The sequence below is a fragment of the Otolemur garnettii genome, unplaced genomic scaffold, assembly GCF_000181295.1.
Source record: "Otolemur garnettii isolate 467f Iridium unplaced genomic scaffold, OtoGar3 scaffold00022, whole genome shotgun sequence".
Taxonomy (NCBI): Eukaryota; Metazoa; Chordata; class Mammalia; order Primates; family Galagidae; genus Otolemur; species Otolemur garnettii.
This window is the reverse complement of record NW_003852417.1, coordinates 18,567,178-18,581,187: the sequence shown is the minus strand read 5'-3', so window position 1 is coordinate 18,581,187 and position 14,010 is coordinate 18,567,178. Positions and strand designations below refer to the sequence as shown.

The 14,010-nt window shown below is 41.8% G+C and overlaps 1 protein-coding gene across 1 annotated transcript in view; it reads right to left on the bottom strand.

Moving 5' to 3' along the window:
• The window catches only part of GPN1 (GPN-loop GTPase 1), a 20,197-nt gene that overhangs the window by 3,180 nt on the left and 3,007 nt on the right, over positions 1–14,010 (bottom strand). Inside the window, exons 4-12 of the mRNA XM_003787559.2 lie at positions 12,468–12,534; positions 11,562–11,599; positions 9,195–9,273; positions 8,887–8,981; positions 6,876–6,921; positions 5,824–5,970; positions 4,198–4,280; positions 2,203–2,242; positions 1,277–1,367 (exon numbers count right to left, since the gene is read on the bottom strand). Of these exons, the coding sequence (XP_003787607.1) occupies positions 1,277–1,367; positions 2,203–2,242; positions 4,198–4,280; positions 5,824–5,970; positions 6,876–6,921; positions 8,887–8,981; positions 9,195–9,273; positions 11,562–11,599; positions 12,468–12,534 (686 nt within the window). The remainder of the gene's footprint in view (positions 1–1,276; positions 1,368–2,202; positions 2,243–4,197; positions 4,281–5,823; positions 5,971–6,875; positions 6,922–8,886; positions 8,982–9,194; positions 9,274–11,561; positions 11,600–12,467; positions 12,535–14,010) is intronic.

Below are 14,010 nucleotides of genomic sequence, written 5' to 3'. Positions count from 1 at the left end.
AAAGACTAAAACACAGTAGAATTAAATACAATGTACACCTAGGATTTTCTCCTGCTACAAAAGACAAAGAGGTCCTGCTACAAGGTTTCCAAACTAGATAATGGTATTGTGTCAATATTAATTTTCTAATTTTCTTTTTTTTTTTTTGATAGAGTCTATGTCACCCTGGGTAGAGTGCTGTGGTGTCACAGCTCACAGCAACCTCTAACTCTTGGACTTAAGAGATTCTCTTGCCTCATCCTCCCAAGTAGCTGGGACTACAGGTGCCCACCACAACACCTGGCTATTTTTTGGTTATAGCTGTCATTATTGTTTGGCAGGCCTGGGCTGGAATTGAACCTGCCAGCTCTGGTGTATGTGACTAGCGCTCTAGCCACTGAGCTACTGGTTCCAAGCAATGCTTTAATTTTTGATAACTACACTGAGGTTATATAAAATAATATCCTTAGTGCTAGGAAATAGACATTAAAGTATTCAAAGTAAAGGAGCATCACATCTATAATACCTCTTAAATGACTCAGGAAAAAGAAATATATATTTATGTAATATGTAAAGTCACACATAGAAAAAAATAAACATAGTGGTAAAATGTTAACATTTTACGGATCTGATTGAAGAGTTACAGAAATTACTTGTATTATTCATGCAACTTTTCCATAAATCTGAAATAAAGTCAGACTGTAAAAAAGTGTGTGGGGGTAAATAGTCTAAAAATATTAAAAAATATATTAACAGAGCAGACTCCATGCCTGTAGCTCAGAGACTAGGGTGCCAGCCACATACACTGGAGCCAGTGGGTTGGAATACAGACCGGGCCTGCCAAACAATGACAACTGCAACAACAAAATAGTTGGCTGTTGTGGCAGGCACCTATAGTCCCATCTACTTGGGAGGCTGAGGCAAGAGAATTCCTTAAGCCCAAGAGTTTGAGGTTGCTGTGAGCTGTGACACCACAGCACTCTACCCAGGGCGACAGCTTGAGATTTTGTCTCAAAGAAAAAAAACATATTATACACACACACACATACATATAAACAGAGCAGACATCAAGTACCTTTCCAAAGTAAAGCAACAACTTCAAGAAGGATGATTCCCAGGTGGTACAGCTGTATACAATTTTCAATTGTTTGCCTTTCCAAATTATTTTTAAAATGTATGTTGTGTGTGTATAAACCACAATTTATTTATCCTTTTCTGTCATATATAAACATATCCTTGCTGAGCAGAAATAAACATAGTCTCTTCTTAGTTCCTAACATCAGAGATCCTCCAATACCTTTGGCAGTCCCTGTGTCCAAGGCTACAGAGCCCAAATCTTTCCGAAGTCGTTCCAGTTGTTCTTTCTGCTGTTGGCTCTGTGTACTAGCCTATAAATAGAAAAATGTCATCATATTTAAAAAGGAGCCCAAATTAGGAGCCACACTTCTCAGGGAAGATAAGGAATTACGAAATTACTAGGTACTTAAACTCTGAGGCAGATAAGGAATAGCTGACATGGGGATAAGAAACTCTGAGTAGTATGGACCCAGATTATAGCAGAAGCTCAGACTCCATTAGAGGATTCAGAAACAAAAGCATGTCAAAAGAACCCTCATAGACACAGCAGGAAAGCTCAGTAATAAAGAACCTGGTGCAGTCTATGGGAAGAGGACACTGGGATTATTTGGAGTAAGAGTTGTGAACCAATTCTCTATTCTAAAGCAGAATTCTACAACTAGCCTTTAAATTGACCTTGGAGTAGGGATGAAGGAGGGGCACAGAAGAACTCCGTATATATAACAAGAAAGCTCTCATTTTAAAAAATCAAATATAAAGAAAAACAAATAAGGGGCTTTCCTGCATCCAAACACCATATATACAAATCTAAATTAAGAATTTAAAGTATACCCTAAAATTTTACTAGTCAATTATACCCAGTAAAGCTAGAAACTTTTTTTTAAATTAAATAAGATACAGTGATAGCATTTATGCCATGAAGACTGAGGCTGTTTTTGTTTTGGGTTTTCTTTTTAAAATAGACACAGGGTCTTAATCACTCAGGCTAGAGTGTACTGGCACCATTATAGCTCACTATAACCTCAAACTCCTGGGTCTAAGCCAACCTCCCGCCTTAGCAGTCCAAGTAGCTGGGACTCCAGATGCACTGGCAAGGATGTTTTTTTCCCAATGACCCTAAAATATATGAACAGCTTCCTTTCTTACCAATGATTTCTTCAGACGTTCATATTCAGGACGATATTCCCTGGAAAGAGAAACATTTTCTAAATTCCTTTGCTTAATAATCTATCCTGACCACTCCCCATCCCTATCACTTATTTCGTCCTAAGATTCTGACAATAATGAAAGATCTTAATTCACTGAGCAGTAGATGTAATAAATCTTGGACAGTCACTGAGAGACTCTACTTACCATAAAATTAAAAGCTAAAGTGATTGCCCCCACCCTGAAACCAGGATGAGGGGCTAGAAAGATTAGCACTACAGAGATGGAGAATGAACTCACTATTCAATTGAGATAAATGGCTACAATAAAGAAAAGAAGATAAGCCTACTGAGCTCACAAAGTCCAATATATCATGATATGGTTTACCTGAGCAACAACAGTGAAAGGACACATAAAAGAGTCTATCTTGAGGCTTTTATTTTTTCTGATTTGTTTTTTCAGACAGGGTCTTACTTTGTCACCTTGGATGCAGGGAAGTGGCATCATCATAGCTCACTGAAACCTCCAACTCCTGGGCTCAAGCAAACCCCCTGCTTCAGCATCTCCAGTAGCTGGGACTATAGGTACCCACCACCAGGCCTGGTGAATTTTTCCAGTTTTTCATAGAGCTGGCTTTTGCTCAGGCTGGTCTTGAACTCCTGACCACACACTTGAGGATCATATCACTTCCTCCAGCCTTAGCCTCCCAGAGTGCTAGGGTTACAGGCATGAGCTACTATGCCGAGCCTATCCTGAGGCTTTGATAACACCCTTATCTGATGAATCAAAATCAAAATCATGTGTCTGAAAACCAAAATGTGGTTGTTATAATCTTGCAAAATATAAAGCCAAAGCAGCATGTTAATAAGTGGCCTATGGGGGCGGTACCTGTGGCTCAAAGGAGTAGGGTGCCAGTCCCATATACCCGAGGTGGCAGGTTGAAACCCTGCCCCGGCCAAAAACTGCAAAAAAAAAAAGTGGCCTATGAAGCCATGGGCCTAAGGAAAGTGTACAGGTACTCTGATTCCACTCTTTTAGGCAAATGGAATTTCAGTATTAACAACGACAATAGTTGGCTAGGTCATGGTGACTCATGCCAGTAATCCTAGCACTCTGAGAGGCCAAGGCCGGTGCTTGAGCTCAGGAGTTCAAGACCCTGTCTCTACTAAAAACAGAAAAACTAGCTAGGCTTGGGGCCTCATTCTTATAGTCCCATCTACTCAGGAGGCTGAGGTACAAAGATTGCTCAAACCCAAGAGTTTGAGGATACTGTGAAATACGAGGCCATAGCAGTCTACCCAGCATGACAGAGTGAGAATCTGTCTCAAAAAATAATGATGATTGTTATAAAATCACTTATTATAAAATATGCTTCCTATGTGTCAGCAACTGTGTTACATGCTTTACATACATTTTCTTAAATAATCTTCGTGATGACTTTAACGCCAATGTCTTACTGGAACACAACCATGCCCATTCATTTACAAATGGTCTATGGATGCTTTTGTCCTACCAGGTCAGGGGTAATAGTTGCAACAGAGGTTGTATTGGCCCACAATGCCTAAAATATTTACTATCTGACTCTTGATAGATGAACTCTGGTGACCCCTGCTCTTAATCACTCAATACAGTGAAGAAGTGAAGATTTACACCTTTATGTATTTTTTGTACCTTTTTTTTTTTAATAGAGTTTATTGACAGGGAAAATGTTGGACAAGCATGATAAGTGAAAGGGGAAGTAAAAGAGGGGGAATAGGACCTCCAGCAGTGGAGGGGGAAATCCAAGTGGACAGCCCCCACACCTTTATATTTTAAAAAAGTTAATGGGGATTTTTTATTCCTAAGAGTGATCAGATCCAGCACATGTATAAGTATGCAAGACAGACCTAATACATACATGATGAAAACCTAAATGCTTTGCATAGAAAAAGTGCTATCTTATCTGAATTGTGGGTTGCTAATAATGTCATTCATAGAATTTCCCTTTATCCTCACCGTTCATATTCTTCTGCAGCACTGGTGACTTGCACAAAGAATTCATCTAAGCCGGTACCCAGAACTGCGGAGACACCCACTACCTGCCAAAAAGCATCATAAATGCCTTTAAGGAAACTACTGTATTATTTTTAAATGGTATACATTATTTTGTTCAAATGTCATAAAATCTTCATAAAAGAGGTACAGATACTTTGAGAAGTCTCTAGCAAAAAGCTAAGCTACAACAGAACAAAACAGCACATTGAGTCAAAAGTCATGGAAATAAGCCTATGGAAAATAAAAAATTGAAACATAGGGTGGCGCCTGTGAGTAAGGCGCCAGCCCCATATACCAAGGGTGGGGGGTTCAAACCCAGCCCCGGCCAAACTGCAACAAAAAAATAGCTGAGCGTTGTGACGGGCTCCTGTGGTCCCAGCTACTTGGGAGGCTGAAGCTACTTGCCTAAGCCCAAGAGCTAGAGGTTGCTGTGAGCTGTGATGCCATGGCAGTCTACCAAGGGCCATAAGTGAGACTCTGTCTCTATTTAAAAAAAAAAAAAATTGAAACATACAATTATTAATAGGACCAAAAAAAAAGTACAAGACTTATTATCTACTCCCTTAAAAACCTAACTAACCACTTTCTGCTCTTTCATTGCATTTACCTGGGCAATTAACATACTTCCTGAAACTTGCACCTGCTTTAGCTTACATAAATCTGACCCTCTAAAAAGCTTACCTCTATCTAATAATGCACCCTACAAAATCCCTATTATGATCTAACCTTTTACAACCATCAGGCCCAACATCTAATCTTTCTTAAGGTACTCACCACATGTTGTATAGTCTGTGTATAGACTTGTATCCTAAGTAGACCACAAACTCTCTGAAGGTAGGATCCCTTGTTCATCTTATAAACTCCACAGAGTTTTTCTTATTTTTATTTTTTTAAGAGATAGGGTCTTGCTATGTCACCCAGGCAGGAGCATAGTGAAGCAATCATAGTTCACTGCAGCCTACAATTTCTGTATTAAAGTGATCTTCTCACATCAGCCTCCCCTAGTAGTTATGACCTTGGGCACACAATTGGTTAATTTTTAATTTTTTTTGTGAGACAAGGGTATTGCTGTATTTCCCAGATTGGTCTTGAATTCTGGGCTCAAGGGATCCTCCAACTCTAGTTTCCCAAAGTGCTGGGATCACAGGTGTGATCCATCGTGCCTAGCCACCAATTTTCAATAAGCAATGCTTTACAAGTTACTTTTTTTTTTGAGACAGAGCCTCAAGCTGTCAACCCGGGTAGAGTACGGTGGCATCACAGCTCATAGCAACCTTAAACTCTTGGGCTTAAGCGATTCTCTTGCCTCAGCCTTCCAAGTAGCTGGGACTACAGGCGCCTGCCACAAGGCCCAGCTATTTTTAGGTTGTAGTTGTCATTGTTGTTTGGCAGGCCTGGGCTGGATTTGAACCTGCCAGCTCAGGTGTATGTGGCTGGTGCCTTAGGTGCTCCAGCTACAGGCACCAAGCCTATAAGTTACTTTTTAGAAGGTAATGAACCTCCTTTCTAAGCTAGGTTCACAACCAGTCTTAGGGGTTAAAAGGTTATCTGGAGAGGACGTCACAGTGAAGAGAAGAGAAAATTTACCCTGAGTGAGCTATAAAACTCATCTAACACCAGGCTCATTGAACGGGTCAGGTTACTGATGTATGTAGTCTCTTGATTCAAGGCATCTTGGAAAGCCTCAAAGTCTTGCATCCATTCCACTGCAAAGCTGTGATCGATGATGTCAGTCTGTATCAAAGAGAAGTCAACTATCAATAATCAGAGATCAGGTTAGACACTAAACAATGGCAAAATATATTTTTTAACTAAGTAGTAACAGCAAAGAGTATGCATACATTTTCTTTCTCTGCTTCCCCCATTTCCTCCTTTATTGCAACACACCACAAAGAACCAAGTCTGTCGTGTAGTATCTATCATTAAATGAAGATGTCTTCTCTTGGTCAAAGCAGACCTTTCACTATCCACTACCAAATAGCCAGGACCACAGTGGATGCATGTTCCAGGCTCTGAAGTAAACAGTCCTCTACATTGTAGACAGCAATCAACAATAGGAAGTTTTTTTCTTCTTTTTGGAGACAGGGTCTCTCTTTGTCATCCTTGATACGAGTGCCATGGCATGACAGCTCACAGCAGCCTCAAATTCTTGGGCTCAAGTGGTCCTCTTGCCTCAGCCTCCAAAGTAGCTGGGACTACAGGTGCCAGCCACAGTGCTCTGGCTCAGACTGGTCTCAAAACTGAGCTCAGGTAATCCACCTACCTTGGCCTCCCAGAGTGCTAGGATACATGCATGAGCCACTATCCCTGGCCTGTTTTGGGTTTTTTTTTTTTTTAATTGCTACTTCCAATAGACTGGATGTCTCTCCTCTATTCACACAGCCCTGATTCTGAGGGATAACCTACATACCATAGTTAAGGGGCTATTCTATCTGACCTACAATGATTTTGGATGAGACTCAGGAACAAAAATTCATTCAATTTGAATTCATTTCCCAAAAATGCCTATGACCTTATCTGTGTAAAGGCGGAATTTGCTCTCTAGCATCTGAGATAATCCTTCTTATTCACCCAAACCTTCCAACAACCACAAGGTTCTGATGAAAAATAATGAATCACAACACAAAGGATCCACTTACTTTATTCATGACCACAATGAAAGGCAGCTTGGTTTTGTACAAGATGCTGAAAATTAAACATTGAGATGTTATTAGTAAAAGCACTTAAGCTCTTGCTTGCCCTGTGTCAGTCTGTTGGGGCTAAGTAAAGGAGAAAGAGTTCAGACTCTAAAAAGCAGTTATCCATTTTTACATGGCAATCACATATTCCCTTCTCCCAAGAAAATGGGAGAAGCAAAGAAAATAACACACACACACATTCACTCTAACTTAAGGTAATATTGCTTTGATATTGATACTGGTTTTTGTTGTTTTTCACTAAATAATTACCTTTTTCTCAAAGGAGGAAAAAAAGCATTTAGTTTTTAGAGCAGCATTATTTATTTATTTACTCATTTGTATTGTTGAGACAGAGTCTCATTTTTTTACCCTCAGTAGAGTGCCATGGATCATATCTCATAGCAACCTCAAATTCTTGGGCTCCAATTATTCTCTTGCTTCAGCCTCCTGAGTACATGGGACTAGAGGCTCCCGCCACAACGCTTGGCTGTTTTTTTAGAGACAAGGTCTCACTCTGGCTCAGGCTGTCCTCAAACTTGTGAGTTCAGGCAATCCACCTGCCTTAGCCTCCCAGAGTGCTAAGATTATAGGCGTGAGCCACCTTGCCTGGCCAATAAGGCAGATTTTTGATGGCAGGATTGGCACCCCAATCCTTACATCATTCAAGGGTCATTTTCATATATACATTGTAAAATGATTACTAGAATCGAGCCAACAAAATTACCTTCTAAACAATTGACACAAAAATGAAATAATGCTGTCATTCACATTTCTATTTAGATCAAGATTTTTGTGTCCAACAAGAAGACATATCTGGGCTCAGTGCCTGTAGCTCAAGCAGCTAGGGTGCCAGCCACATACACCGGAGCTGGGTTTGAATCCAGCTAAGGCCGCCAAAAACAATGACAACTACAACCAAAAAATAGCTGGGTGTTGTGGTGGGTGCCTGTAATCACAGCTACTTGGGAGGCTGAGGCAAGAGAATTGCTTAAGCCCAAGAGCGTGAGGTTGCTGTGAGCTATGATGCCACGGCACTACCCAGGGTGACAGCCTGAGCTTCTGTCTCAACAAAAAAGAAGAAGACACATCTGGTTTGGAGCCTGTAGCTCAGTGAGTAGGGTGCTGGCCACGTACAAGAAGGCTGGCAGTTTCGGGCCAAGCCGGGCCTGCTTAACAACAATGACAATTGCCACAACAACAAAAAAATAGCTGGTCATTGTGGTGGGCGCCTGTAGTCTCAGCTACCTGGGAGGCTGAGGCAAGAGAATCACTTAAGCCCAAGAGTCAGAGGTTGCTGTGAGATGTGATGTCATAGCACTCTACTGAGGGGGACAGTGAGACTCTTGTCTCTAAAAAAAAAAAAAAAAAAAAAGACAACGACAACAATACATCCTTCGTCATAGTAGAAGGTACAAATGTTGGTAACGGTATTTGGATGCCCCTAAAATTAAATTATCTTGACATAAATAATGGTATACCTTACTCCTCAGGTTTAATACACTAACATAGTGAAGTGAGGCATGTCCTATCTTTGGTAATGACACCACATTTGGGCAAACCTGTGAATTTTAGAATTATGGATAAATCTTTTTACTTATGCCACTTCTTCATGTAACAATTTAATTCTACCCATCATAACACACAAAAGCAGAATTTAGACCAGAGGGCTCTACTCTATTTAGATGTGGGGTTCATTCAACTGGGAGCAACTGCCAGGGGTTGACATTCACATAGGACCTATTTCTGTGATAAGCAAGGAGGAAAATCAGAAAATTCTGACAGTGAATGCCAGCACCATGTGGGCCTCTTTTCTCTTCTGTGACTCCCTCAACTTACAGTCACTCACCTGAATAGCAAATTTGAATGAGCACAAATCTAGAGATAAGCAACCAAGACTCAAATGTCAAGGGGAAGAAGAGAAAAGGAGGCCATATACCTTGACGGAATACTGTACCCATCAATAACCAATTACCTGCAGGCATAGAGCATGTTGGACATAAAGGTCACTGGGTTGGTACTTCGTGATGTGTCCATTACATAGACGACAACGGTTGGAAATGAGGATGCCTAAAGTTAAAAAATAATCAAAGTCTTGGTAAGAGGGCTCATGACCTGTCCCCAAACTCATTCCCCACCTTCCTTAGCAAGGATAAACCACTCTAGGAAGGATAAGCAAAGCGTCTACAACTCCCTCACATATAAAGTCCAAGGCAATAAAACAGATGCTGATCCAATCCAGCCCTCTAGCTACTCTCAGTAACAAGTGCTAGGAATACTCACCAGGGCCTCAGTGATGATTGTTCCAGAAGCTGACCAGGTGAATACCTCAATCTGCCCAGGTGTGTCAATCAAGACATATCTGTGCCAAGAAAGATCATTAAAGAAATGTTACACTTACACAATGCTAAAAGACATTCTAGTGTTATAAAACACTAAATATCTGATTATCCAAAATTGGAATAACATCTGTACACTGCTAGGTCTAAATTCGTTCCCATTAGGCCGGGTGCAACAGCTCCCACCAGTAATCCTAGTAATCTGGGAGGCCAGATGGGTGGATTGCCCGAGCTCACACACTTGAGACCAGCCTGAGCCAGAGCAAGACCTCGCCTCTAAAAATAGCGGGGCGTTGTGGCGGGTGCCTATACTCCTAGCTACTCAGGAGGTTGATACTCTGTCTAAAAAATAATAAAAATAAAAATAAGAATGAGAGCTATGTTAAGGACACAATGGCTCAAGCCTATAATTCTAGCACTCTGAGTGAGGAAGATCACTTAAGCCCAGGAGTTCTAGACCAGTCTGAGCAATAGTAAGACCCTATCTCTACAAAAAATAAGAAAAATTAGCTGGCATGGTGGGGCACACCTGTAGTCCTGGCTACTTGGGATGTTGAGGCATAAGGATTGAATGAATCTAGTAGTTTGAAGTTACAGGAAGCTATGATGATAGCATTACACTCCAGCCCAGGCAAAGAAGAGATGTTAATCTCTTGGAAAACTATCTGGTAACTCAGGGATAGACTGGGGGTGGGGGGGTGGCAGTGAGAAGGGAGGAAGGAAGGGAAGGAGGGAGGAAGGAAAGGAGGGAGGTTTCAGGCCACACAGTGGCTCATGCCTGTAATCCTAGCACTTTGGAAGGCCAAAATGGGAGGATCACTTGAGCCTAGGAGGGCCAACACAAGCCTGGGCAACAGGGCAAGACCTCACCTCCACAAAAAAATAGAAAAGTTAGGCAGGCATGATGGTGTGCATCTGTAGTCTTAGCTACTTGGGAGACTAAAGCAGGAGGATCACTTGAGCCCAGGAATTTGAGGTTGCAGTAAGCTGTGGTGGTGCCACTGTACTCTAGCCCAGGTGACGGAATAAGATTCTGTTTCAAAAAGAAAACAAAACAAACAGGGCGGTGCCTGTGGCTCAGTAGGGTACCAGCCCCATATGCCAAGGGTTGGTGGGTTCAAATGCGCCCCAGCCAAACTGCAACAAAAAATAGCTGGGAGTTGTGATGGGCGCCTATAGTCCCAGCTACTCAGGAGGCTGAGGCAAGAGAATCACCTAAGCCCAAGAGCTGGAGGATGCTGTGACCTGTGATGCCATGGCACTCTACCGAGGGCAACAAAATAAAACTCTGTCTCTAAAAAAAATTTTAAAAATAAGAAAATAAAGAAAACAAACAAAAAAAGAATAAGGGGCTTGACACCTGTAGCTCAGTGGCTAGGACTCCAGCCATATACATGGGAGCTGGTGGGTTCAAATCTAGCCTGGGCCCGCCAAACAACAATGACAATTACAACCAAAAAATAGCCGAGCATTGTGGTAGGTGCCTGTAGTCCCAGCCACTTGGGAGGCTGAGGCAAGAGAGTTATGTAAGCCCAAGTGTTGGAGTTTACTGTGAGTTGTGATACCACAGCACTCTACCCAGGGCGACAGCTTAAGACTGTCTTAAAAAAGAAAAATAAATAAATAAATATAAAATAAAGCAAGCTGCTCTAAAAACTACCTCTAACATAATCCCATTTTTATAAAAACACCTTTACCCATCTATCCTTCTATGTATGTAAGTATAGAAACGTGGAATACTAGTCACTGAATAATGATATTAACAGTTATTGGTAGTGGGAATCAGTGTGATGGTTTCACCTTTCAATTATTACACATTGTTAATTCTTTATAATGACCATATGTCCTTTATTATAAAATAAATTATCTTTCTTTTTTTTTTTTTTTTTGAGACAGAGCCTCAAGCTGTCCCCCTGGGTAGAGTGCTGTGGCATCTCAGCTCACAGCAACCTCTAACTCCTGGGCTCAAGCGAGTCTCCTGCCTCCGCCTCCCAAGTATCAGGGACCACAGGTGCCCGCCACAACGCCCGGCTATTTTTTGGTTGCAACCATCATTGTTGTTTGGCGGGCCCAGGCTGGGGATTTGAACCCGCCACCTTAGGTGTATGTGGCTGGCGCCTTAGCCGCTTGAGCCACAGGCGCCGAGCCACTCCACACCATCTTAATGATTTTATTGCCTACTTTCTTTTACTTCTAAGAGTTTTATCTCAATTTATAGCCTTTCAGAGCTTGATGGTATCCCAGATCCTCCTCCAAAAGCCTAGAAATATGCTGACTACTGAGTAATAAATGTTAAAATGAAATTACATACTTAGACATGTTCTGGGCCTTCTCAATAAATTTCATCACCTAAAAGAAAAGGAAGCCAATTACAACAGCATTTTATTTCAGCACAAGTTCAAGACAGGACCCTCTCCAGGGTGGCATGCCCCATAGGCACCATTACCTACTCAATCTTTATGTTCTCAATCTTAGGACTCAAAGAATAAACTCACTGAACTGAAGAAGCACTGTCACATCAGCAGCACTGTAGCACATTCAGGGGCACAGTGCCAGGACCTGAGAAGCTAAAGACCTGACTGACCACCATCAAGTCTTATCTCTCTTGGCACTCTGGAAAAATATTAACAGCCTGACTCAGGGAGTGTCATCAGAATAGAAAAGTTCCATAACACTGATAGTAAAACACTCTTATGGAAGGAGGAAACAGCCAAAACCTAGGGGACAACAAATATTTGTCACAAGTAAAATGTCCCATTATTTTTCTATTCCACGCCTACTAGCCCAAACCACTCTCTCATCTCCCCATCTTGGTACTTTAAAAAAAAATTTTTTTTTTTTTTGGCGGTTTTTGGCCGGGGCTGGGTTTGAACCCACCACCTCCAGCATATGGGGCTGGTGCCCTACTCCTTGGTGCCGCCCAGTACTTTTAAAATTTAAAAGTCCTCAGGGAAGTACCATAAGCAAAACTAGGTCAAAAAATGATGCCGGGTCTCTCGGATTTTTGCTTTACTGGATGTTACAAATATTAAATGTATACTGTCTCATAACATTAATCATCCTCTCCTAGTCTGCTTCTCTGTCTACCAAAATGTTTACTTATTTTCTATATGTATGTTCAGTTTTGCCACTGTTCTTACCAACGTGATCAAGCTAAGACATGTAAGAGTCATAGATTTTTACTCAGCTATGTCTATAAATATGAAGACAGATGTACCTGATCAAACCTGGTAGCAAAAAGATTGAGTGAGGTCACTATGCCACCGTTGGGCCCAAGTCCATATCTAGACACTAAGTTGAGGATTTAAATTGCCTGATTTGATTATAAAGTTCATTCACACAAATAACATTATGACACTGGCATTTCATTAATGGATATTGGCAAACTAATCCTTGACTACCATGCAACCTTAACCAACACAGAAACATTCATTATCAAGGTCTTGTTCACTTACTTATAATTTTAGGGATGGCCAGGGAAAATAAAGAAAGCAAAGCACGTAGGGCACAATGGTTCATGCCTATAATCCCCAGGTGGGAGGATGACTTGAGGCCAAGAGTTCAAGACCAGCCTTGGGCAACACCGTGAGATTCTGTCTCTATGGAAAAAAAATTTAGCCCCACATGGTGGCATGCACCCATAGTCCTAGCTGCTAAGGAAACTGAGACAGAAGGATTACTTGAGCCCAGGAGTTTGAGGCTGCAGTGAGTATGATTGCAGCACTGCACTCAGCCTGAGCAACAAGAGTGAGACACTGTCTCTTAAAAAATAAAAAACAGGCTTGGAGCCCATAGCACAGTGGTTAAGGTGCCATACACCAAGGCCGGCAGGTTCGAACCCAGCCTGGTCCAGCTAAACAATGACAACTACAACAAAAAATAGCTGGGTAGTTGTGGCAGGCACCTGTAGTTTCAGCTACTTGAAGACTGAGGCAAGAGAATCTGAGGGTGACACAGTGAGACTCTGTCTCAAAAATAAATGAATAAATAATAAATAAATAAAAAGAAAGCAAAGTGACCAAAATGTAATAGACACATGCATTAGACAGTGATTGCCTGGTGGTGTTAGCCATTAAGATTATCTACATATGGCTGGATGCCTATAGCTCAGTGTTTAGGGGGCCAGCCAATGCTCTGGGGCTGGTGGGTTCTCCCTTGGGTCTGCTAAACAAAAAAAACAGCAGGGCATTGTGGCAGGCACCTGTGGTCCCACCTAGTAGGGAGGCTGAGGCAAGAAAATCGCTTAAGTCCAAGAGTTTGAGGTTGCTGTGAGCTATGACTACCAAGGGTGACAAAATGAGACTCTGTCTCAATTAAAAAAAAAAAAATCATCTCTATCTGTATCCTAGCACTCTGGGAGGCCAAGGCAAGTTCAAGACAGGCAAGTGGACTGCCTGAGCTCAGGAGTTCTAGACCAGCCCAAGCTAGAGCAAGACCTGGTCTCTTAAAATAGCCGGGCATTGTGGCAGGCACCTATAGTCCTAGCTACTTGGAAGGCTGAGGCAAGAGAATCATTTAAGCCCAAGAGTTTGAGGTTGCTGTTAGCTGTGACATCACGGTACTCTACCAAGAGCTATGAAGTGAAACTCTGTCTCAAAAAAAAGAAAAGATTATATAACAGGCTGGGCACAGTGACTCACGCCTATAATCCTAGGACTCTGGAGGCCAAGGCAGATGGATTATTTGAGCTCAGGAGTTCAAGGCCAGCCAAAGGAAGAGCGAGACCTGACTCTACTAAAAACAGAAAAATTTGGCTCGGC